Below are 23,914 nucleotides of genomic sequence, written 5' to 3' on the forward strand. Positions count from 1 at the left end.
CTCTCCTCCGGGGGGCAGGACTCACCAAGCCAGGCGAAGTAGAAGGCCACCTTCTCCCCGAAGTATCTGCGCACGTGGTCCAGAGGCTGGTACTTGTTCCACTGGCTCCAGCGAGCCCAGTACCGGTACAGAACCTGCCTTTGGGTGAGGCCTGGGGCCTGAGGGCCCTCTGGGGGTGTCCTGAACGGGCCCTGTGGACAAGAAGCTGTCGGGCGGGGAGACCCAGGCTGGCCGACCGGGCACTGTTGTAGGTGTGGGGCTCAGGAGGGCTGCCTGAGGAAGGAAAGAGGGGTGTGGGGGGGGCCAAGGGGCCAAGAAGGCCTCTGAGGAAGGGCTGTGCACCTTGAGCCCCTCAGCCAGGGCTCCTGGGGCCTGGGACCAGGGCAGGGAAGGGTCTGGAAGACACCAGGAGGCATGTCTGGGTAGGGGCTCCTGCCACCCAGAGATGTGCAGCCCACAGCAACCTCAGGGCAAGTGGGGCCGGCTGTGCCTACGGAAAAGCAGCGCCTCCCAGAGCCGGGGAGCACTTGCGATCCCGCCCGCTGCCTTATGTACCCCTAGGCAGTGTCTGGGGAGGAGGGACAGTCCCCACGGTCACACAGCTGTGGGTACCGGCCTGCCCTAGCCCTGCAGGCCCCACCCTCTTTGTGCAGCTCTGAGGACTCGCGGTGGGTACTGCGCAGGGGGCCGGGCGGAAAACAGCTTCCTGACCTACCTGGTGGACATTTTGCCAGGACCCTGGTCAGGCCAACAGGCGCCACTCCCTGGTACCGCCCTAGTTTACCTGGCTTCGAGAGGGGCACAGGAGACCTCCCCATCTTCCCCGAGACCGAAGCTGTCCAGGGAGGGAGGGCTACTGGGCCCGTCACATGGCAAGGAGAGTGGCATCTGGCCACCAGAGCCTCAGACGGGCCCTCGTGTGGCCCTGTCGCGTGGCGAGCGTGGCCTGGGCCGCCCGTCTGACCACAGCTGCCTAGCACAGAGGGGGCCGCTGCCCCACGTGCCCGGAGGTGGACGGCAGGACCCGGCGGTCCTCCTCAACCAGGAACCCACCCTAATGCCCAGGCCAGGGCCCCACCCCACCCCATCAAGCCCCTGGTCTCACATCATGCAGGGGGAAGGCCGCGCTAAAGACACCCTCCGCCAGCAGCTGGTCGATCCCGCACAGGCCTTTCCTCTCGTGGCCATATGGGGTCTTGGCCAGGATCGCAAACAGCTAGGGGCGGTGGGAACAGTGCCGGTTACCTGTCACGTGCCAGCAGGGCAGGACCATCCCGGCCCGCTGATCCCCGGCCGAGCCCTCTGCTGACAAGCAGTGACGAGGCCTTGTGGGTCCAGCTCTTCCGCACGTGGCTGGCTCACACATACCACCGTCCCCGACGCCCCACTTTACTTTGGCCACAGTCACTGGAATCACAGGAGTCCAGTCTGGATCCGAACCCAGGCCCCAACTCAGGGTCACAGCCTCCACCCGGGTGCCCGTGTCAGGGGTGGGCACCGCCCCTGGCCCCCGGGCAGCCCACATGGCCTCCTGCTCTTTGGTGGTCAGCGGGGGACTCGCGGGGCAGGCCTGTCCTGGCGTCTTCCCCACCACAGGCCACCGGAACAGGCCTCCTGGAGGGCATCTCTCGGGTGTGCTGTGGCTGTGCCGGTGCTCTGGCCCTCGGCCCCTCCTCACCAGCCAGCAGGACCCACACCACCACCCCCCCCGCCCCCGGGCCTGGTGCCTCTGGCCGTCTGCCCCGCAAGCCACAGTTGTGGCGTCCATTCAGGGTCCTGGGGGCCCCGAGGGGTGCCGAGCGGGGCCCCCGCTGTGCCGTGAGGTGGGGGGTAGCCCCGGTCACGGGACAGTCTTCCTGCGTCCACGGCTCGGCTCCCCTCTGTTCCCGGCTCGGGGCCGGGAGGTCTGAGGCCCACAGCCACACACTCACAATCTGGTGCCGCTCGGTGCTGGTAAAGAAGCTTTCTCGGTTGTCACTGCCGAGGAACCTGAGGGCGCGGGAAAAGGGCAGAACTCGAGAACCTGCGCACACGCAGGAGAGCACACACGGGCACGTGACACGGGACACACACGAGTACACATGGTGCACACGGGCGCACACGCACAGCCTCATCCCGCAGCTGGGAAGACAACCCCTAACCTGGGAGCACAATCAACTCCTGCTTTGCCTTTTCCAGTCTGGGGGCAGGAGGTCACAGCCGGGTCCCCGGACAGCACGGACGCACCCCCCGACAGCCCGTGTGGGAGCACCAGGCTCACCAAGGAGCCCCGTAGCCTTCCACGCTCCCCCTGAGACTCTAAGCAGGGGGTCAGTGGCCTCGTGGGTGGTGCCTGGTGGTGGCCTGTGCGGATGGACGATCGGCCAGGGGCCCTCCCTGGGCCCCCGGAATCCTGGGAAGCCCCAGGACCGCTGGCTTCCCCCCGAAAGAAGGCGTGCTCGGCACGGGCAGGAAGACCACCTGCGAAGCTTCGGTGCTGGTCACCGACAGGGGTCCCCACCGCCCCTGGACACTCCCCTCTTCTGTGGCTGGGGTGGCCGTGCGGCTGGGCTGTCCCGTGCATGCGGACAGCGCCTCCCGAGCCGGGACAGCGCCTCCTGTCTCTGCCTCCGAAGCAAGGAGCCTGAGCCCTGAAGACCGTGCAGAGCAGGGACCTGCCCACCCACCACAGACCAATAGCTGAGAGGGAAACGGACCTAAGCGCCCAGCGGGTTTGGGGGACGTTTGTCTCACCTTGACAGCTTGCTCACTTTGAACGGGCAGGAGTAATACTCGGGGGGCACGTCGGGCACGTCCTCCAGCAGGATGTTGGGGAGCCCCAGCCACGCCAGCAGGCCCGCCGACCAGTTGGAGGCCTGGTTGGGCAGCTCCTGGAGGGCACGGTTGCACTCCTGAGCGGATTCGGACGCAGAGGCGGGCACCACGTGTGGGGTGGGGGTGCGTGGGTTTAGAAAGTGGGCAGAGGGAGCCTGCCCGCCCTCCCCTGGCTCTGGAGCCTGCGGGGATTGACCGGGCTAGCTCCCGGCGCTCTCTGGGCCTTGGGCCATGGTGGGCAGCGGGAGCAGCCCCCAGGCATATCATCCGGAGGTCACCTGGAAAGTGCTGCCCCTCGCCCCGTGTCCCCCAGGCTGGGGCTGGCCCCCAGTGGGTGGTTTCTGGTGGGGGGGGGGGGGGCTCTGGGGTCTGGGCCTGGAGGAGTCCAGGTGGCCAGTTCAGAGCCTTGGCTCCTATGCACACTCCCTACCCCCCGAGCCCGCTACCTCGACCCTCTCTGCCCACCAAGGCTTCTTGGGGCACAGTGACGGGGGTGGGAGGGACCCTCGCGGACACCGAGCGGGAGCCTCCAGGGGTGTTGGTATCGGCCGTGGTATGAGGGCGCCATCACGAGCGACCTTCGCTTGCGGAGGACCCCCTCCCCCCGCCCCGGGCACACCCGGGCACCTGCAGGGGCAGCTTCAGACGCAGGTCCTCGGCGTAGTAGCAGAGCACGGCCCAGGGGGCCCTGAGGAGGACGTACTGCACTGCTCCGTTCTGACCCTGGACAGCACGCTGCGGAGACCAAGGGCTCCATGAGAGCCTGAGGGGCGTGTGCACCTATGCGTGTGTGTGCACGCTTGGAGTGCGTGCCCGTGTGTCCACTTACACTCCTGGGAAAGACAGATGCTTCTGGAGCCATGGTAACAAGTAAGCAGCACCGGTTTTAAGTCTGTTCCATAAATGACAACTTGCCTGTTGAATGTGCCTCCGAGAGCTGACCGGGCGGTGCCCGCCCCCATTCAGCAACCAGCCCAGCGGCCACGGAGGGACGGCACCCAGCCTGCGTCAGCCACGCCCCCTGGGACTGGCAGGACCAAACACACCCTCCCCCAAAGCCTGCCTCGTCCAGAGACTGTGGCTGACCCGCCCCACTCTCCTGACGTCAGCAGGCAATAGAGTCAGCTTTCGGTTTGCAGAGACCGAACGATGGTCTTGTCCTTTGACAGGCCTCTGGGCCTCTATGTTACGCATGCACATGTGTGCACACGTGTTTAGTGCATGGGCGTGACTGTCATATGCGTGCGCACATGTGGAGACACGTCACAGGCGCTCTTGGGGCTCTGAGAGGGGACTTGGGGCACCCCGGTCCGGTGCACACCGTCTGGGGCCTGGTTTCCAGAACCTTGCCTAGTTCAGGTGCTCTCAGCCCTCCCTGCGTCACAGCCTTTAGGGTTCCCTGAATGCCAATGGTCAGCCTCCGCCCAGGGCCCACTGGAGCAGACACGCCCGGGGCGGGATGGGCTCGGCGGTGCTTCGGGCGACCGGCTGGCTGTGCTGTGCGCCGGGAGCTGCCACCTAGACTGAAGACTCGGGGCACGTCAGTCGCCGTGGTGGGGCAGCCGCCCACTGCTGTCCCCTGTGGCTGTCCTCCTGTGACCCCCACTACGACTGTCCTCCGGTGACCCACTAGAAGGTAAGACCACCCATTCTGGGTGAAGGTCTTGCAATCTCATGTGGCCACACCCATGAGCCAAAGCTTTCTCCAAGATAAGGGGGGGGACACCTTTCGTCCCCACTCACCAGACTGTCAGGTGGGTCCAAACTCGAAGGGGAGAGGGTGTTGTTCTTGTCCCCCCACCATCCCGCTGTGGGTATGTCTGCCAACAGCTACGGCCCTCTGGAGGGGCCTCAGGGGTGGGGAAGGTCAGCAAATCCGACACGTCCTCCCACAGGAACGGAGAGGTAAGTGGGGGCACATTCACGCGGGGGTTCTCTGGGCAAGGGCAGCAGCCCCGCAGCGAGTACATGGGTGCAGCTCACAAGCATGGTGTCAGGAGGGGTTACACCGAGCCCGAGTGCGTTCCATCGAGTTCAAACAAAACCAAGCTGTACTGTTTGCAACATAAAGGTGGCGCTAACATGATGAGAAACACACGAAAATGTGACGAATGTAAAATTCGGGGCTGCTTTGCTCTGGGCGGGGAGAGGGCACCTGATGGCTGAGTCCGTTCCTGGGGACGGCAGAGGGTGGGGGACACACGTGCAGCGAGCCCAGCCAGGGTTCGGGGACGAGACGACGAGAGGGTGCCCTGCCACTGCTGGAGGGGGTCTAAGTGGGGTCACCGGCACAGGCGACACAGTGAGGGAGGGGCTGCTTCAGCTGCTCAGTTCTAGAAACACACAGTCATCATCACAAGTGTGACACCGGCACACTTCGGTGCAGGTGGGTCAGGCCGGTGGGTCTGAAGGGCTCTGGCTCCCACGAGCGAGCGTGGGGCGGGACCGGGGCAGGTGCCGGGCCGGCCTGTGCTAGGTGGTCCCATAGGCACAGGGGGCTCGCACAGGGGCCGGGCTCCCAGCAGGAACTGGGCTCTTGCTTCGTCCCGGGGCTCTGGACCCCACGCCCTCGGGCTTTGTCGGGAAGGTGGTGGATCACTGAACGGATGCAGGGCCCAGGACGGACCCCAAGTACCTGGTCCACGTGCAGCCCAGCGGCGCGGAGGTTATCCAGAAAGGTCTCCCTCCAGGCACCGCGCGTGTCTGTCCCGTCCCGGCCGGCGCCACCCTGCTGCCGACCCGGCCTCAGGTCTTCCTCCCAAACGAGGACGAAGTCTGCCAGAAACCACAGGGACGGAGGCAGGGCTGGCATTCCGGCCAGGACCCCCAGGCTCCAAGTGGGAAGTGGGACCCGAGCTCTCGGACACTCGCCCTGCTCCTGGGTGTCTCCCTCCGGGCCCTCACTCTGGTCCCGCTCAGGGCTGGGAGCGCTGGGAGCACCGGCTGGTGGGACGGGCCGGAGACGGGCTGGGGCCTGCTCCTGAGATCCCTGTGTGGCTCCCACTCCCGCAGGTAAGTCCCAAACCCCCACAGGGGGCTTTAAGGACTTCACGTGTAAGCCATCACAGAATTTCCTCCCGGCCACAGAGACCGTAAAGGCTGGACACAGTGTGGGAAGTCCCTGCTCTTCTGGCACCAGACAGCCACGGGTGCAGGGCTAGGGCCTCTGAGATCTGACGGTAGGGGAGCACAGGGGTGAGCCCAGACTCACTTGGGGGTTCTCCCTAAGAGCTGTTTCTAAACTGCGGGGCGGGGCAACAGAGCCCAAGAGGCATTGCTGAGCGATGAGTGAGGTCAGGACTGGGGGCTACGGAGGGGGGGTCTGGGGCCCGAGGGGTGTCATGTGGAGAGGACAGAGAGGACAGAGCCCTTGTGGCTCCGGAGCCGCTGAGGCGCAGAGACCCCAGAGGAGGCACGGCGCTAGGGCTCCAGCGGCAGAATGGGGGCAGCGGGTGAGGGCCCTGGCTTTCCAGGTGACACTCCGGGTCCTACCCCAGGAGCCGGGACTCCACCACAGGAGTTAAGGGGCGCACCGGGGCGGGGGGGCAGAGTTGATAAAATCAGCAGAAACAGACCCGGAGACGAGCCACATGGTGGAACTCGCAGAACGGGGCGAGAGGAGGAACAGTGATGGAGGTAAAGCCGAGAAAGGAGTCCAGGACGGGCAATGGTTGGAGAGTGGAATTACATCAAGGGAGACTTCGGATCTAAGAAAAGGAATCAAGCAGACGTTCGAGAACAGCATGCGCAGCACCTGACACAACGGAAGACAGCTCTGGCAGACTGAAGGACAGACCGGTCCTTCAGCAAGAACAGAAAACATCCCAACTGAACTCGGAGTAAAAAGAACGGAAAGAATGGAACATGGTACCTGAAGGGTGGGGTCCCGGTCAAGAGGCCCAATGCGCTGCAAGCCGAGGACCAGGAGAGGGTAGGAGAGCGGCAGTCCTTGAAGAAAAACGGTCAAGAATCTCCAGAGCTGATGAAAGAACTGACTCCAAAGTGATTCCCAAACAGGATCAAGCAGCTACACTTAGGAAAATCAAGATACAGCGCACCCTCTGCTGTAACTAAAGACAAAGATGAATCTTCCAAGCAGCAAGAGTAAAGAGAACACACTGTTTTTCAGGGGGACAAGAGTGATATATACACTTGATCTCTCAACAGGAACAAAGAGACAAAGGGATGGCATCTTTGACGTGCTGAGGGACAGATGCCACACGCCAGAATTCCTGATCCAGCGGAAATGTCCTTCAGAAACGAAGGCTCACGAAAACGTTCTGCAACAGCACAAATCAGAGACTTAGTTCCGGCACACCTGCTCTAAATTACTGAAGGAAATTCTTCCGTCTGCACAAGATCATCTTGGACGGAAGTGCTGATGTGCAAGGAGGGAACCCAAATGGAAACACACAGGAAAATATGAGAGCGCAACTGTCTCTATGTAGAGACGACACCATCTTGTATACAGGAAATCCAAAGTCCCAAACTATTAGAACCAATAACAGGTTTGGCGAAGCTCCAGGATGCAAGATCAACATATGGAAATCAACCGGGTTTCAATACACTAGCAATAAACCAGCTAAGAATGAAATGAGGAAAACCACTTCCGTGTAGAACGGCACCAAACACAAAATACTTACAAACACATGTAACAAACGATGTGCAAGATTTAGACATTGAAAGCCACCAAATATGGTTGAAACAAATTAAAGAGCAGATAAATGCAAAGACATTCCATGTGCATGAATGAGAAGATTAATATTACCATGATGGCAGCACTCCCAAAGTTAATCTACAGAGTCAACACAATCCTTATCAAAATCCTAGCTGGCTTATTATTAATGGTTTCTTTTTTTGCAGAAATTGACAAGATTAAAATTTATTTGGAAATAAGAGGAGACCCCGAATGAACAAAACGCTGTTGAAAAAGAAGAACAAAGCTGTCGGGCTCACGCTTTTTGACTTCAAAACTGTCTATGAAGCTAGAATAACCAAGACAGCGTGGTACCAGTATATGGACAGACATATAGATGAATGGGTATATTTGAGATTCTGAAAAACCCACATATTTATGGTCAATCCATTTTTTACAAAGGGGACGTTACAATTCAATAGGAAAAAAAGTGTTTTCCGCAAATGGTGCTGGGACAAGTGGATACCTAGATTGAAAAGAATGATTTGGTCCCTTACCTCACACCATATACAAAGTGCAGTTAAGATAACCAGAGAAAGATGGTGGACCTGAGTATAAGAACCAAAACGATAGAGCCCTGATGAGGAAACAGCGGTACATCTTCATGACCTGGTGTAGGTGACGATGTCTCAGACATGACACCAAAAGCATAGCGATAAGAGAGAATACTGATAAATTGGACTTCATCAAAATTAAAAACACATATGCTTCAGAAGCATCACCAGGAAAGTGAAAAATACCCCACAGAATGGGAGAAAATATTAGGAATCATATATCTGGCAAGGGAGAACTTTTCTAACTCAACATTAAAGAGACAAATAGCCCAATTTAAAAATGGGCAATGGTTTTGAATAGACATTTTTCTAAAGAAGGCGTATACACGGCCAATAAGGCCCTGAAGTGATGCTCAATATCATTCAGCCCTTAGGGACTTTCCAGTCAAAACAACGAGATAGATGCCATTTCATCCTCACCAGGGCAGTCGGCACACAGACAACAGGCAGGTTAGGATGGACGTTGCGCAACGGCTGTGCTTTGTAAGGTGGTAGTTACTCTGGAAAATAGTTTGGTGGTTTCTCAAAAATGTTCCACTTTGAAGCGCCTGGGTGGCTCAGTCGGTTGAGCGTCCGACTTCAGCTCAGGTCACGATCTCGCGGTTCGTGGGTTCGAGCCCCGCGTCGGGCCCTGTGCTGACGGCTCAGAGCCCAGAGCCTACTTCCGATTCCGCGTCCCCCTCTCTCTCTGCCCCTTCCCCTGCTCGTGCATGTGCTCTCTCTCTCTCTCTCTAATATATAAACACTAAAAAAAAGTTTAATGTTGAGTTACTATCTGACCTTGTGATTCTGCTCAAGTGTCCATGGCCAAGAAAATCAAGCACATCCACGTGAACCCTGTGCACGAATGGCCACTGTTGCTGCGGTCCTCACAAAAGCCACAAAGGGGGAACAAGCAAAACACCCGTCATCGATTCTTTCGGGGATACACATAGAAGTCGGATTGCTGGATTATATGGTATTTCTTTTTTTCTTTCAATTTTTTTTAAAGTCTATCTATTTCTTTTGAGGGAGGGAGAGAGAAGAGAGAGAATGAGCAGGGGAGGGGCAGAGCGAGAGGGAGGGAGAGAATCCCAAGCAGGCTCCGCACCGTCAGCACAGAGCCCGACGCGGGGCTCGATCCCACCAGCTGTGAGATCACGACCTGAGCTGAAACCAAGAGTCAGATGCTCAACCCGCTGAGTCTCCCAGGCGCATGGTATCTCTTGGTTTAATTTTTAGGAACCACCACACCGTTTCCCACGGCGGCTGTACATTCACCTTCCCTCCAGCTGTGCACAGGGTTCCAATCTCCTCACATCCTTGCCGATGCTGGTTATTTTCTGTTTTATTATTTTTAATAATAGCTGTCCTGGTGGGTGTCTACTTTCTGGGCCGCAGGGAGAGCGAGGTGGCAGCAGGGAGCCCAGGCAGGGGGTGGTCGGCACTCTGGGCTCAGGGCAGACGGTACCGCGGGGGCGGGGGGTGAGGATAAGTGGAGCTTAATGGACTTTGAGGTTAGAAAAGGTGTGGGCTACGAGAGACAGTCTGCGTTTGTCTTGAGGCCAGAGCAGGAGAGAGGCGGGCCGCCCCCCCCCCGGCCCTCCAGAGCCTCTCAGCCCGCCCCCCTTCAGGGAGGACTCCCCCCACTTCCCTACCATCTCCCTGGCTGTGCTCTGCTCGCCACGAGGCCCTCCCCACACCCCCGGCACGGCGGCTGGCACCGAGTCGGCTCAGGAGATAGTGCCGGGTGAGGGAGCGGCAGCCTGGTTGCTGAGGACGGTGACCTGCCACCACCCGTGGGCATCCCGTCTGCGTCCCCACCCCCAGGACCAACACGGGAACAGCTGGCAGACACTGGGAGGGGCTCACCTACTCGGGGCTTGGAGGGGCTCCCCACCCTGCCGGCGGCCTCCCGGTGTCCACTCGGCTGGAAGGAAAGGAAGACAGATGGCGGCATCTGACAACTGCTGGCACTTCGCCCCCCCCACCCCACCCCGCACCCTCCTCCTCTGGGACACAGGAGGACGAGCGAGAACGCAGCCACCGAGTGTGGGCAGAGTGTGGACAGGCGCTGGCATGTCCGGCGGGGGAGGCCGGCCCCACGTCCCCTCCAGCCTCCCGCAGACCACACGGGCCTCCAAGCACCTGGCTGGGCTGTGGGCAACGGTCAGGCTTGTAGGTGACCTGGGCACGACCCAGGGGTGCCCGCGACCGAGGGCCTCCGGGGGCTGGAAGTGCTCTGTGCACCGCCCAGAGGCAGTCATGGCACCCAGAGAGTGGAATCAGCTTGGGTTTCTCGAAGTTGCCAGGGACCAGAGCCCTTGGTAAGAGGCACCTACACTCACTAGCCCCAGGAGACCCCAATCATCGACCTTGACTAACCGCAAGCTTAACCTTAGCCTGGGATCCAGCAGAACGTAACCTTCGCTGACGCTGAACCCTGCGCTAACAGCAATGCTGACCTGAGCTGAATTCTAAAGCGCGTCTGCCCTCGGGCTGCTGTGTCTCCACCAGGGTCACTTCTGAGTTCTGACCATCCTCGCGTGCAGACGTGCTGCCACACGCACCCACAAGCCACTCCCTCCCCCCGCCCCCCACCCCGGCCCCCCGCCAGAGCGAGCACTGATAACCTTCGATGTGCCCAGTCTACGTTTTTAGGTGACAAAACAGCGTGGACACAGCTGCCGTCCTCGACCCTGCCGTGGGGCAAGGGCTGTCGGGAGCGTGCCTGCTTCCGGGCTGCTCCCCAATGCTTCGTGTACATCCGAGCGGACGGGGCGCACTCCACGGCATTTTCAGTAGCGTCTCTGGTTTACCTGCAGGATGCCCGATGCTTCCCTCTCGCTGTCCTTCCCGCTGCTGAGTCCCCGCCCAGTCCAGCCCGAGCCCAGCCTGTCCCCCTGGTCGTCTGCACATCCCCGAGGACCGGTGACCTGGGCGGTGACCTGACCACGAGCACCGGGGCAGCTCGAGGGCGCAGGAGGTCCGGGCGTCGAGGTGGGCTGTGGGTGCCACGTCTGCCCACAGGCTCGGGGCTACGGCTGTAGCCACTGTCCTCAGGGTCCTTGAGTCCAACCAGGGGCTGGGGGCTCAGGCCCAGGCAGGGAGAGACCTCCTAAATCTACAGCAGACCGCGGGCCTGGGTCCCAGGGAGGAGACGCAGGACGCTGCCTCTCGAGGTTTACCTCTGAGGTGGGGGCTGTGCTCCCGTAAGTGTGGCCCTTCTCGGCCTCGGGGGCCACGTCAATCAGGACGGTACTGTCCTCCTCCGGGGACTGTCTCCGCAGCATCCCACTCCTGCACCTCACAGCACCGGGTGGGGATGGGACAGAGCGGGCACATGAGCCTCGGTTCCCATACCACTGCATGGCCCATGTGAACCCACTTCACAGGCAAGGGCACAGGCTGGGGCAGGAGCCAGGGCCGGCGCCAGGCTGCACTGTCCCTCCTGAGACCACAGGCAGGTTCCCCAGGGGCCAACCAGGGAGGAGGAGGGAGGGGGCAGGGGCCTGGCCCAGCAGCTGTCCGTCTGTGCACCTGTCCAGCGTGTGCCTCCCTCCCTCCCAGCAATGCCCGGGGTGGTGGGGGCCGGAGGAGGCCCTGTGGGGTGGGCTCAGCTCTGCTCCCAGCAGGAGGAGTGGGTGATACCCTTTAATAGGCTCGAGGCCTCAGCTCCTCCCAGTGGCGGGGGGGTGGGGGGAGGGTCCTGGACCCTTTGGGGAGGCTGGCCCGGCCACGCTGACCCTGTGTGTTCCCCATCTGGCCTCAGGAGCCCTCCGTGGGGAGGACAGATGCCACTCTCCCAGTTGACAGGTTGGCAAAGAGCAAGAGGAACCCTGTGGCCCAGAAGGGGTGGTTCTGAGTGGGGCCAGTCATCTGCCCCAGCGCGGGTGAGGCACTGACGGCCACCACCAGGCCCGTGGAGGCGGGGAGGGCTGAGGTGGAGAAGCCGCGGGGGGCTTTGGGGACAGCTCGTCTAGGCCACATAACCTGGGGGAGGCGGAGGTGTGAGCCCGCAGCCCGGAGTCTTTGAGGTGCCAGGTGGCCCTGAGCCAGGGCCTGGCATTGTGACAATGTGGGCCACGAGGCCCTCCTGGAGGAGAAGTCTCAGGGATCTTAAGCCAGCTGGCAGCCTTCCCCACTGTGGTGAGCGCTCGGTGCAGAGAGGACGGGGGATGAGGCCACAGCAGTGACCTCCTCCGTGGTGGCTCCACTGGCTGTCCCTCCGATTGGAGGCGCCCTGCCCAGAGCCACACCGAGCCTTGGCTCTTCTCACCCCCGAGGCCCGGGCAGGCCTCTGGGTAGCAGGGGGACGTTGGAGCTTAACCCATAGTTCAGGGCATTTGGAGCCCTGATGGTCCGGGGGTGCTCACCCAGCCTCCCTGGAGTCCCTCTCCCCCCTCCTCCCCATGGCCCTTGCATCAGAAAAGGCTCCCACCTGGGACGGCGGCTTCCAGAAGAGGCCTCCGAGGTCATGGCCAGCTTTTCAGCACGAGCCTGGTCTGGGCAGCTGAATCCGGGCCAGTCCCGTAGGCAGAGAACTGGGAGGGACCCTGCCCGGCGTGGGGGTGGGCGATGGCCACTCACATATCCTCCCTCGCCTGGCAAATGGGCCCGGAAGCAGAGTGGCTGGGGCGAGTTCCCCCCCCCCCCCCACCCCCCCAGCTCCTGGAATGGGATCTGCCTCTGTTTGAAGAGGGGGTGTGGGGCTCTGAGTCTGCAAACAGAGGCAGCCTATTTTCCTAGGGCCCTCACCCAGCACACATGCAAATGCCACTGTGCTCCCCTTTGTACTCAGGGATGCCAGGGCCCATGTCAGCTGTCGGGCCATTGCTGTGGGACATTACGGAGAGGTGGCATCCGGCGGGGGTGGCCACAGATGTGGGCTGTCGTCTCTGCCTGGCAGGGTGCCCGTGTGGGACATGGGGGACCCAGGAGGTAGAGCCCGTTCTGCCACTTCCTGGGTGTGGCCTCAGGCTACCACATCAGCTCAGGGCCCACTTCAGTGCAGGGAGGAGGGCCCTGGGGCCCCCCCCCCGGGCCCTCTCTGCTCTGGGCCTTTCTCCCAGGATCCCGCTCACCCGCGCTCAGCCCTCCTCACCAGACACCTGTTGAAACCCCCGAGTCGCACCCTCGTCCTGGCTGCATCTCTGACCCCCACTCTGCTCCCAGGGAGACCCTGCTCAGCGGCTCAAGCTCCCACAGGCAGGGCCCAGCCACAGCTGGGACCCCCTGAGCCTGAGGGTCAAGCGCTTCCCACACAGACGCCGAGATGGGATGCCCCAGAGCCCAGGAAAGGGGTGAGGCGGGCGGAGACAGGAGGAACACCCGGGGGGTGGGGAGCTCGGCTTGAACCCCCAGGGCCTCTGTCTGGTGTGGCCCAGAGTTTTCCCAGCCTGAGACAACTTTGCCCTGTGCTCCGGCCAGACACTGCAGAGGAGCATCCCGGGAGGAGGCCAGCTGTCAGGGGCTCCCGGCTCTCTGCTCTTGGGGCCTCAGGGATGTCTACCTGAGGAGGGCAGCGGCGACAGGTCGCGGGGGGCCACCGCGCCCCACGGCTGGAGCCCTGGAGGGACACATGCACGCAGGACACCTTCAAGAGCGGATAGCTTAGATTTTTACTTTGCACGATGTTTCATGGTTTGACATTTTTCCAAGTTGCGTTATTCTGGCAGGTTTTAAAAATTAAGAAGGAAAAAAAAGCAAGCAAGCAACGAGCGCAGGTGTTTTGTTGGGTCCCAGGTGCCAGGAAGAGCCCAGGGCCCGGATCTGCCACACTGCACCCTGGCCTTTTTTGACGGTAACCTTTTACATTCATCTGTTGAACATTTACAAATACATCGGTGGAAGCAGGGGGGAAAGACCTCCAACTGTGGCTTAAAAAGGATCTTCGTCACCTCACAAGAACAGGGAGGTGGGGCACCTGCGGGCCCAGACTCCAGCCTGTGCCATCTGCACCTGTCCTTCCCCTCCAGACGGCAGGTGCCACCGGCTAAGCACGAGTCCCAGCCCCTCCACCACCCCCCCCCCCGCCCCCCCCCCGCCGCCGTGGGGCAGCCTGGAAAGGGAGCAGCTCTGACAGCTGGTCTGCAACCAAATGTGCCTCCTCCCTGGGGTGGGCACCCTGCTGCTCTGAACAAAATCACTGGGCTGATGGCCCTTGGAGTGACTGCCAGCTGGGTGACCCTTCTGTTCTCCTCAGTCACCCGTCCTGCACACAGTCTGAGGGGTGGGCCATGAACGGTTCACAGTCTTCCCGTATCCTATGCGTTATCCGCTCACTCAACCCCTGCCCTCCAGGACTCATCCCTGCCCCCAGGACTCACCCTTGCCCCCAGAACCCTTCTCTCCTCCCCAGGACTCCCCCCCCCCCCGTCCCCCAGGACCCTCTCTTGTCCCCAGGACTCACTCCTGACCCCAGGACCCTCTCTTGACCCCCAGGACCCTCTCCTGCCCCCCTCCCCCAGGACTCATACCTGCCCCAGGACCCTCTCCTGGCCCCCCTAGGACTCACCCCTGCCCCCAGAACCCTTCTCTCCTCCCCAGGACTCCCCCCCTGTCCCCCAGGACCCTCTCTTGCTCCCCAGGACCCTTCTGTCCCCTCCAGGACTCATCCCTGCCCCTCAAGAGCCTTCCCAGATTCCACCTCTCTCCCAAACATTCCCTCCGCACAGAGCAAGCACCCCCTCCCCCAGGTGGCCACCGCCCTCTCTGCTCGCCTCCTGCTGCAGTAGGACGCCACCCTTGTGTCCAGCGTGTCTGTCTGCCCGTCCCCCTGCCCTGCCCCTCCCTGGCCTCAGGGTACCTCCCCTGCCCCTCCCTGCTCCCCCCTCCCTCTGTGCCTCTCCCTTGCAGCCTGCTGGGGTCCTGCCAGCGCTTACTCCCCATCCAGGCTCTTCCCGCCAAGCGCCCCGAGCCCGGGGGTTGGGGTTCCGGAATGCTCTGCCCGAGGCTTCACTCTCCCCTCCCTCCGCTCTGCCTCCTCCTCTGTGCTGCCCCCTCGGCCTGCTTCCCCCCACCCCCCAGTGTGGCTCTGGCCCGGTTCTGCCCCTCAGCGAGGTCACCCCACCCCTGCCGCCAGGGAGCCTGGCCAAAGGCACGATTCTCCCAAACGTGGAGTCACCTTCTAACCATACAATTGTCTTCTGGTTGCTGTTTAACCTACGCCCGCTCCCCGGGAAGTTCCCAAGGGCGGGTTTTTAAAAATCTTATGAGAAGAAACAAAGGGTTGTCTGGCTCACCGTTGTATGATCCCAAGTACCTGAAAGAGGGAAGGCCGAGGGACAAGGGCGGAGGCGTCGAGTGCGCACGGTCGCGTCTGTTCCCTGCAGCCACGCTCCACCCCCCCCCCCCCCCCGTGGGATCAGCAGTATGGCCACGTCTGCCGGTGTCTGTGCTGTCTCCGCACCTCCCTCCCTCTCGCTCCAAACTTGCCTCCTAGTAGGTGTCTTTGCTTGGGGCTGTTTCGGACCACGCGCGTGAGGAGGAGGGGTTCCCGGCTGCTCCTCACTCCCGGCTGTTCCCGCCGTTCCCTCCACCTGAGAGCCCTCCAGTCCGCGCGCGCCCCCGCAGGCCGTCCTGCCCGCGCGCGCGCCCGCCCCCGCACGGCGCTCCTTCGCGGACACGTGGTTTCCGGGCCGCGGCCTCCTCGGGTTGCCCAGCGGGCGCCGCGAGCTGCTTCCGGCCGAAGAACATTTACCGTAGCCAAAGACCCAGCTTGGCTGCGCTTTGGAGGTTCAGGGTGCCCCTGGGGTCCCTCTGCCTGGGCCGTGACGGCACTGCGCCCAGGGCCCACGTGCGGTGCCCTCCTGGACACCCCACGCCGGGAGCTCTCGACCCGGCTAATTTTGGGTAGGGCCACAGCAGCGGCCCATCCCGTGTGTGCCTCTCCGAAGACCGGCGCGCCGGGGGTCGTCGCCGGGCCCTCTGGCTTCCCTGGATTGCCTGCTGTCGCCTTCGGCGGGTTTCTGGTGGGCTCTTTGATCAGGCCTCTGCCAGTTGTAAACACTGGGAGCATGTCTCTTCACCTGCTGTCTGTGGTCTACCCGTGGTGTTCCGTGCTCTACAGGGATTTTATTTTTGCGTAGACGAACCCATCAAAACCGTGTCTGTGGCTGCGCTGCGGCTCACAGAGGTGTTCCCGCACTTCCTCCCGACACCCGTTTTCCCGGTCACTCCGAGGTTGCTGACCCCGGGCCACGCAGGGGGCGTCCCGTACACAGCAATGCTGCTCGGCACCATCCGGGGCCGGGACCCCACCAGCCTGGTCTGTAGCTTTCAGGATCCGGCAGGAAGCTGCCTCCTTTGACCCTTGGTCAAAGTTTCATGGTTCAGTGTGGCTCTTCAGTTTAACGAGCTTCTCAAATATTCAAGTGACGCTTGGTCTGGGACTGCCGGTTCTGCACACCCTTCCCCCCTTCCCCCCCCCCCCCGTACATTTCCTGGGTCTGTTAAAGCACAGAGGCCGGATGTTAGTGGGACTGGGACCGGCTCTGGGCACATGTCCCCACCTCATCCACACCAGAGGCTGAGGCCTCTCTCCTTACTGTCCTGTTTGCCCGAGGCTCCCTGGGTTTCTTTTCCTACCCATGAGGACAAACCTATCCTGTTCGCAGCTACTTTCAGCACGTGGCTCCCCATGCACGTGTTTATAAATGACTGCTCCTTTTCTTCCACGCCACGGTGAACGCATGTGCCGTCTGCCGCTACCTGCGACGCTCTAGCTCCCAGATTAAAAAGTGGTGACCTCGTGGCTCACATGGCCCACTTTTCAGGGCGCGTCTCGTGACGCGCGTGAGAATGTGGTCTCTGCTTCACAGAAGGCTCTTTGTCAGCTGTGTGCTCACGAATGAAGGTCCCGCCGGGTGTGGCCTTCTGCTCCGGAACGACACCTCCACCGTTCTGTGGTTCATCTGACGGGGTTGTATTTGGGTGAATGATGCCTGTGAATAATGCTCCCAGCAGTGGCAGTCAAGTCCCGAATGCTTGTGTCTAGACTCTCTTTCTTCTTACTTCTAGGCCTGTAATCTGAAGACCCTTTCTGGGGCCGCGCCCTCCCGACCCCTTCCCGGAAATTTGCTTCCAGTGGGCAGGCGCTCACAGGGACAGGCCACACGATTTATCCTGGTGAAGGGGAGTTGGGAACTAGACGTGACCTTAAACTTCAGGCCAACAACTGGCAGGTCCATGACTGTTGGCAGGGGTCACCTGTTCGCTGGGAGACCTCTGACCTGCTCCCTGGCTCTCAAGAGTGGCCTGTGCAGGCTACTCATCAGGATCTAGAGCAGGACCTTCCAGAACTCTCTGTGACGACGGGAACGGGTCCCCCTAGTGAGACGTGGCTACTGAGCACCTGGAATGTGCCAAGTGCAACTGAGGAACCGAATCTTTTATTTCATTTTAACAAATTTAAGTTTATGTTGAAGCAACCACACGTGATGGCAAGTGGCCCCCATACTGGACAGGGCAGCTCTAGAACCTTGGAGAAGGGACCATGGTGACCATGATTCAGTGCTCTTTCTGCGGAAGGGAAATCTGAGACCCCGAGAGACCCTGGGTGAGTGTTGACGTAAATGTTCTAAGAAACAAGCCAACATGACGGGGAAAGACCGGGAAGTGATGTCAGAATCTGCCAGGAGGTGGGCTCTTTGGAGAAAGTCTTGAACAGAGACTTGGGCGGGTCCGCACTGCCAGCGGCACGGGCAGCCGTGCGCATGGGAAGCGTCTCCTCTTGCGGGCGGTCCGGGCCCCGAAGAGCTGAGGTTGGGTCGGCAGGGCCAGCCCGGGCAGCGGTCAGCAGGGGCGCGGTGCGTGGCTGCGACCATCTAGGAGCCGGGAGGGTCGCAGCACGCAGGGCTGAGCCATCCTGTGCCCAGTTTTGTTTTTTAAATACATGCAATTAGAAAAACTGAGGCATCGCCTGGTGTCTAAGACCAAAGAGCTTTGGCGGCCAGGCCGGCCACCGAGTGCCCCCACCCTGGGCAGCGCCCTCATACCCACCGGCCCGCCCTTCTCAGGAGGGCCGAGACCTCCCGGAGAGGAAGGAGGAGACGGACGTGGCGGGAACACCACAGGTGGGACCATGACCGTCTAGCCAGAACACCGCGTGGCGGCGTGGCGGCGTCCCGGAGCGGCGCGGGCGTCACACACGGCGGTTATCACTCAGTGCCTTTTTATTGCCATTGGGTTTGCGACTGTTGAGAGTGACGGCTCGAGGAGCAACGGGCGGATAAAAACCGTGGCTGGGAAGTTCTTGTGAAGAGAGGGCCCGGGCGAGGAGCCGGGAGGACTCAGAACCGGACGAAGGTGGCGTCGATCTGCCGCACGGTGGGCAGGGCCAGCATGATCTTCCGCCTGTACTGGGGGTCCTTCTGCAGGGGGTTCCGCTCCAGGTACACCGTCTCCAGGCTCTTGGCCGCCTTCAGCTCGTCGAGGTCGCTCCAGCTCTCGAGGAGATTGTCGTTCATCTGGAGGACACACACACACACACACACACACACACACACACACACAAGTGCGTTAGAAAAGCTTGTAGGACTGAAGGGCCCGAGCCTCCCACCCCCACACCTGGGCACGAGGCCACAGACGCGCTCCCGTCCTCCCCACTCTGAAGACAGTGTGACTTGGTATTAAGTCTTCCTGGTGCCCTCATGGAACCCTGTCACCGCTCGGTACCACTCGGCCACCTTCCAGCAGTGTCCCAAGGGAAATGCTCTTGCTCATGCCCAGGACTTGGGCCACATCACCACGAAAGGGGCTAATCCAAGTTAAGATCAGCGGAGAAGCGATCAGAGCAACACCGAGGACAACCCCGCCCCATCTCCTGGCAACGTGTCACAGTAGGTTCGGTTTCTGTTTCAGACCCATTCAGTCATCCCCACGGCCTGACGGCACGCTCTGCCTGTGACATGGTCAGCAGGGCAGCAGCCACGCTGACTAAACGTCCATCTGTCCCCGAAGTTGCCTCTGGCTTGTCCCACTGGGATGCCCCTTGCTGGGGTCTGTGACGTAAATGCCCTGCCACCGCTCACCTTACATGGCTGACATGATGGCCCCAGGATATGAACCTGGAGGAGGGGCTCAGAAGTCTGAGTTACGGGCTCAAAGCAGGTTAGATTTCACCCTCCCGATCCTGCCAAGGCCCACCTGGACAGGACCCGCCAGAGCCAGGGAGAATTCTCTCTTTGAACCACCGTCAAGACGAGGGCATGGTGGGCCTCTGGATTTAGAGTGCCCGTCACAGCATGTGCTCATGGCGCTCAGTCCACACCTGTCCTGTGGATGGTGGTGGCTCCTCCGTGGGGGGCGAGACAGGAGGCTCAGAGGGTGAGCCACCCTGGCGTCTGCCAGTTCCCCAAGAATCTGGCAGAGGACCACGTGAACACAGATGGCGGGACAGTCTCTGAAGGCTAGATACAGCCATCCGCCCCGGGGGGTGCGGAGGCCAGGGCGTAGGCCGGGCGGTCCTGCAGGCGCCCTCAGCAACCAGCTCCAAGAGATTTCAAAGAGCCCCGATTGGTACCGTCTGCCGGATTCTGTGGTGTAAACACCCCGCCGTGGCCGATCTCACGCTACCCATGCCACGTCCCAGACCACGGCGCCGGGGTGAGGCACAGCTGGCTCTGACAAGCAGGGCAACCTGACTCCAGCAGATCATTGGAGGGTTTTGGATGACAGGAACTTTAAAGTTTTATTTTTATTTAAGTGATCTCTGCAGCCCATGTGGGGCTCACACTCGTGACCCCGAGATCAAGAGTCGCATGCTCCACCGACTGAGCCAGCCGGGTGCCCCCGATGACCAAGTTTAAACGAGGCACAAGCCGGAAAGCCGCTGGGAGCGTAGGCATCACGAACAGGGGGGTGCCACACCAGCCTCACGGCCTGCTGGTCTGACCCCCCCCCCCCCACCCCAGTTCCAAGCGCACACAGGCCGAGGGCAGGTGCGCTCCTCCCGAAGGACAGGGGCAGGTCCGTCCTCTGTGAACCTGCAGCGGGAGCCGGGGTGGGTGGAGGCGACAGCGTGGCCCCTTTCATCTTCACCTCTGCATACAGAGAAGCGACCCACACGCACGCAATGGGAAGGAGGCGGGGCCTTTCCAGGAACCCACCTGTGGCCCCTCCGCAGGAGCGCCAGGGGAGTTCAAGCGCTGCGAGCCAAGAGCGCGTTAGTCGGCATGGAATTCTGGGACACTGCCTTGCCTTCGGGTCTGAAACACTGACACAGCGGCTCAGCATCTGGGCGAACGCGTGAGAACCTCCCACGTACCAGGCTCTGTTCTAGGAGCTGGGGTTCAGCAGCGACATGACATGGGGGTGGCGGTGGGGACTCTGAAGGACTGAGATGGCGGCCCTGGAAGGGTTGTGGACTTGAATCTGGTCATGGTCGTGTGGAGAGTGCTGCACGTTAGGAAGTGGTGTTAATGGTGCCGGTCAGGGATGATGGTGGCTTTGTGGCACGGTGTTGACGGCAGAGGTGCAGAGAGGCTGGATTCTGGGTAGAAGGGGGAGGGAAGGCGTCGTCTTGCATGTGATGTGTAAAAGATAAGGAGAAACAAAGGAAGATTCTGAGATCTTTGGCCCGAAGAACTGGGAGGCTGTTGAACAAAATGGAGGAAGGACAGCTTGGGGAGGGAGGCTCACGGGCTCAGGACGTGCTGCTGGGTTTGGGGGTGGGTAGTCAGCCAACGACGGACTGCGCTGGGCACACAGTTGTTGCTGCAAATCTGGAGCCCAGGACAGACCCGGGCTGGGAATATAAATGTGGGTGCTGGGAGCAGACGGGGGTACTTGGACTGGAGAGGCTCATTAGGCAGAGAGAAGGCCCAAGACTGGACCCCGGGCAGGCACTCCGGCGTAGAGTGAGGGGTGCGAGGGACACTGAATCCAGCCACATGTCTGCTGGTGGAGGGAAGCTTCCAACACGCCAGGTGTAGCACAGGCCCCGGCCGCTAGACCATCTTGGCTGGCGGGCCACACCGTGGCTGGGGGTGCGTGCCCGTCCTAGGCCACGGGGAGAGCTTGCTGCTGAGCGAGTCCCAGGGTGGAGGGTGGAGGTGAGTGACAAGCCAGCCAGACGAGAGGTCTCCTGAGCAGGCTGCCTGCAAAGGAGGGCAGGGATGGCGGAGGGGGGGTGGGTGGGGGGGGAGGGGGTCATGGTCAAGCAGAGAGGGCAGCCTTCAGGACAGGAGAGGCTGCAGCCCGTCTGTGCACGGGTGGAAACGCTTTTATGGGCTGGGGCAGGGGCGTCACTGGTGGGCGTCCTTGAACGAAGAGGAGGTGGCCGCAGAGAACCGCCTACATCCGCCGTGATGGGGGGTGAGAGTGAGGTTCTCTCCACGCAAGGATGTCCGGCGAGGGCGGAGGAAGCTGACCCGGAGAAGATGGGCTAAGCTTGGCTCAAAAGGCAGGAAGGCACCGTGGGGAGCATGGTGGGCTCAGCCAAGGCGAAGTTAACACCTTCTGCGGGGTGAGCCGGTCGAGCCGAAGGGGGTGACGATAGCAGCCTCCTGATGTAGGAGTGGTGCGGGGGTGAGCACCTAAGAAGGCGAGAGACGGAGAGGGGGCCGGGGTCCCTGGTGATGGTCTCGATGGGGCAGCAAGCAGATGGGAATGCTGGCGGATGGAGCGGACCGCATGGAGCCGGCAACCACAGGGCTCGGGGTCCGTCGGGGGGGTGTCAGCAACCGTGACTTTCGGGGGGGTGAGGAGGCGCCAGGCCCCTGGGACACCTACACGGACTCGGAGAGCAGCAAGGACCGCGCGTGGCAGGGGCAGTGCTGGGTGGGAGTGAGTCCCGACATCTTCAAGGAAGGGAGGGGTGAGGCCCCCGGGGTGGAGTGAGCACACCAGGCTGCGCGGTGGGAGGTCTTCAGGGAGGAGGAAGAACCGTCCGGAGGTGGGCATGAGAACAAGACACCACAACCCCCCTCCAGGCCCAGAGAATAATTGGCACCAAGGGTTTGGTTTCTTATGACAACTTCTTTTTAAGCACAGATCATATTTTCCTATTTACAGATCTGTGATTTTAGACCAAACGCTAGACGTTGTGGATAATGTGCTATCGACACTGGATTCTTTGAAGAGGATGGATTTTTTGTTCTAATACCAGCTGATCAGCACGCCCTGAGTGAACCTGGTTTCACCCTTTGTCAGGGTCCCCCCGACTCGGTGGGACCAACCTCCAAACTCCACCTCTGGAGACAGTTTGAGCTTGGTTTAGGCTTTATTTAGGGTGGGTCTGCGGTAGGGTGAATCTGAGCCTGGGGTCCTTCCGTCAGGAAGGGCCTCTGTGGAGTCCAGCCTGGACGCTGAGGGTGTCGGCAAGCTCTCTCTACGTGGGCACCGCACCCCGGCATTGCTACCGCGTGAGCCTTGAGTGGGGCGGCCTTGGGCCCAGACGGCTCGGGCCTCGGCCACGGTGTGCTGGGCCCCTTCTCTGCACGGCTACCCCCTCTGCAGTGCCTCATGCCTTGTCTTGCCATAAACTTTGACCGCGGGTTCTGTTCTTCGCTCCACAGTTGCCACGCCTCCCCAGGGCCACAGCCTCGTGCTCTGCCCGGGTAGAGCCAAACCACATCTTGTACTTGCTCATGGCTGGAGGCCAGTCCGCTACCCGCTCGGCGGCCACGGCCAGAACGTCTGCACTAATTCCCCGTGAGCCCGCGCACTCCCAGACCTCCTTGGGCGAGGAACCCTCTTTTCACATGACTTCTCGTGGGCCGAGGGTGCCACCTGCTTCGGAAAGTCTAGGTTTCCAAAACCCAGGTCTTGGCCCCGCGAAGGGACGGAAACCTGCAAGAGGGCCCGGGCGCTGAGAAGGCGCTCTGCCGTCGGCCTGAGTGGTGCATCTCCTGGAGGGGACGCTGGAGAACAGCTCCTTCAGGACGCATTCTCAAGTGTTATTCGATGAAGCATAAATCTACCCACCCGTGAGCCGCTCACACGGCCAAATGCAAAGCGGGCACGATTCGAAGTGCCGAGGAAGCAGTCCATCCGCCGCCAAAGTGGACAGCCACTGAGACGGTGCACACACGTGCCTACGCTTTGACCTTAACGCAGCAAAATTAAAGTAGCAGTACAGCATTCTTTGGAAGAAAGAAGGTTTTTTGCAACATTGCTTAAAAACCTTTTCATAACATCACAGTGGTGGACTCAGGCTGTCAGCTCTGGCACAGGCGGCCGCACAGCGCCCGGTCCTCTTCTGGTTCAAAATACACGTTTTCTCCTATCTGCCCACCGCACGCTTGCCGTCCTGCACGTCACGGTGCCCGCGGACACCAGCATGCCGCCAGTTCTGGGGGGGAGACTATCTCTATAAAGTCCAGATTCCAGCATTTTGGGTGATCCAGTCGGCCTCCGGGCAATTTCCTCCAGGATCCCATCAGTGCGGAACTGGAGATTTCACTCCTCCCCACTGGAACACTGGAATGATGTCTTGGATACAGATAACTTTTAGAGTCTTATCTTCATGTTTCCAAAATGGAGCGCAAAACCATTCCCTTGTATTGTTTCCACACACAGTTCAGAGTCTCCTGAGCCCAGGCCGGGGCAAAGATGTTATACTCACTGAGGGAAAACACGGCACCTCCTGTCCCCCGTTACGTTCTTTACAACCGGGGCGTAAAGGAACAGGGTGGGGTGTGACCCTTAGAGAGTATCTCCCCAGAAGGTACGAGGTCTCTTACTCTAGAACATTTCCCACCTTCTACTCACATTTTATTTTCTTCTGTTAAATGAAATTGACTTTGTGAAGAAACTCAGTTAACTTTCCTGTGGAATGCCCCTCATTCGGATGTACCCTCTGGCTCTCTTTTGGTGTCATCTAGCATGTTCTTCTAGCCCCCGTGTTTCCTGTAAACTCAAAGTTAGG

At 60.9% G+C, this 23,914-nt stretch overlaps 2 protein-coding genes across 3 annotated transcripts in view; both read right to left on the reverse strand.

The window, feature by feature from the left end:
• Positions 1–13,858, reverse strand: part of ANO7 (anoctamin 7) — a 29,477-nt gene extending 15,619 nt beyond the window's left edge. The window contains exons 1-9 of the mRNA XM_053902614.1: positions 12,485–13,858; positions 11,232–11,343; positions 9,916–9,973; positions 5,450–5,589; positions 3,442–3,549; positions 2,734–2,870; positions 1,932–1,989; positions 1,106–1,216; positions 26–191 (exon numbers count right to left, since the gene is read on the reverse strand). Of these exons, the coding sequence (XP_053758589.1) occupies positions 26–191; positions 1,106–1,216; positions 1,932–1,989; positions 2,734–2,870; positions 3,442–3,549; positions 5,450–5,589; positions 9,916–9,973; positions 11,232–11,343; positions 12,485–12,522 (928 nt within the window). The 5' untranslated portion in view covers positions 12,523–13,858. The remainder of the gene's footprint in view (positions 1–25; positions 192–1,105; positions 1,217–1,931; positions 1,990–2,733; positions 2,871–3,441; positions 3,550–5,449; positions 5,590–9,915; positions 9,974–11,231; positions 11,344–12,484) is intronic.
• Positions 13,859–18,200: 4,342 nt separating this feature from the next.
• The window catches only part of PPP1R7 (protein phosphatase 1 regulatory subunit 7), a 29,241-nt gene continuing 23,527 nt past the window's right edge, over positions 18,201–23,914 (reverse strand). For both annotated transcript variants that reach the window (XM_019445307.2, XM_019445308.2), the window contains exon 10: positions 18,201–18,512. In XM_019445307.2, coding sequence (XP_019300852.1) covers positions 18,336–18,512 — 177 coding nt within the window. In that variant the 3' untranslated portion in view covers positions 18,201–18,335. The remainder of the gene's footprint in view (positions 18,513–23,914) is intronic.

This window comes from Panthera pardus, unplaced genomic scaffold (genome assembly GCF_024362965.1).
Source record: "Panthera pardus isolate Hobbes unplaced genomic scaffold, ASM2436296v1 HiC_scaffold_10, whole genome shotgun sequence".
Taxonomy (NCBI): Eukaryota; Metazoa; Chordata; class Mammalia; order Carnivora; family Felidae; genus Panthera; species Panthera pardus.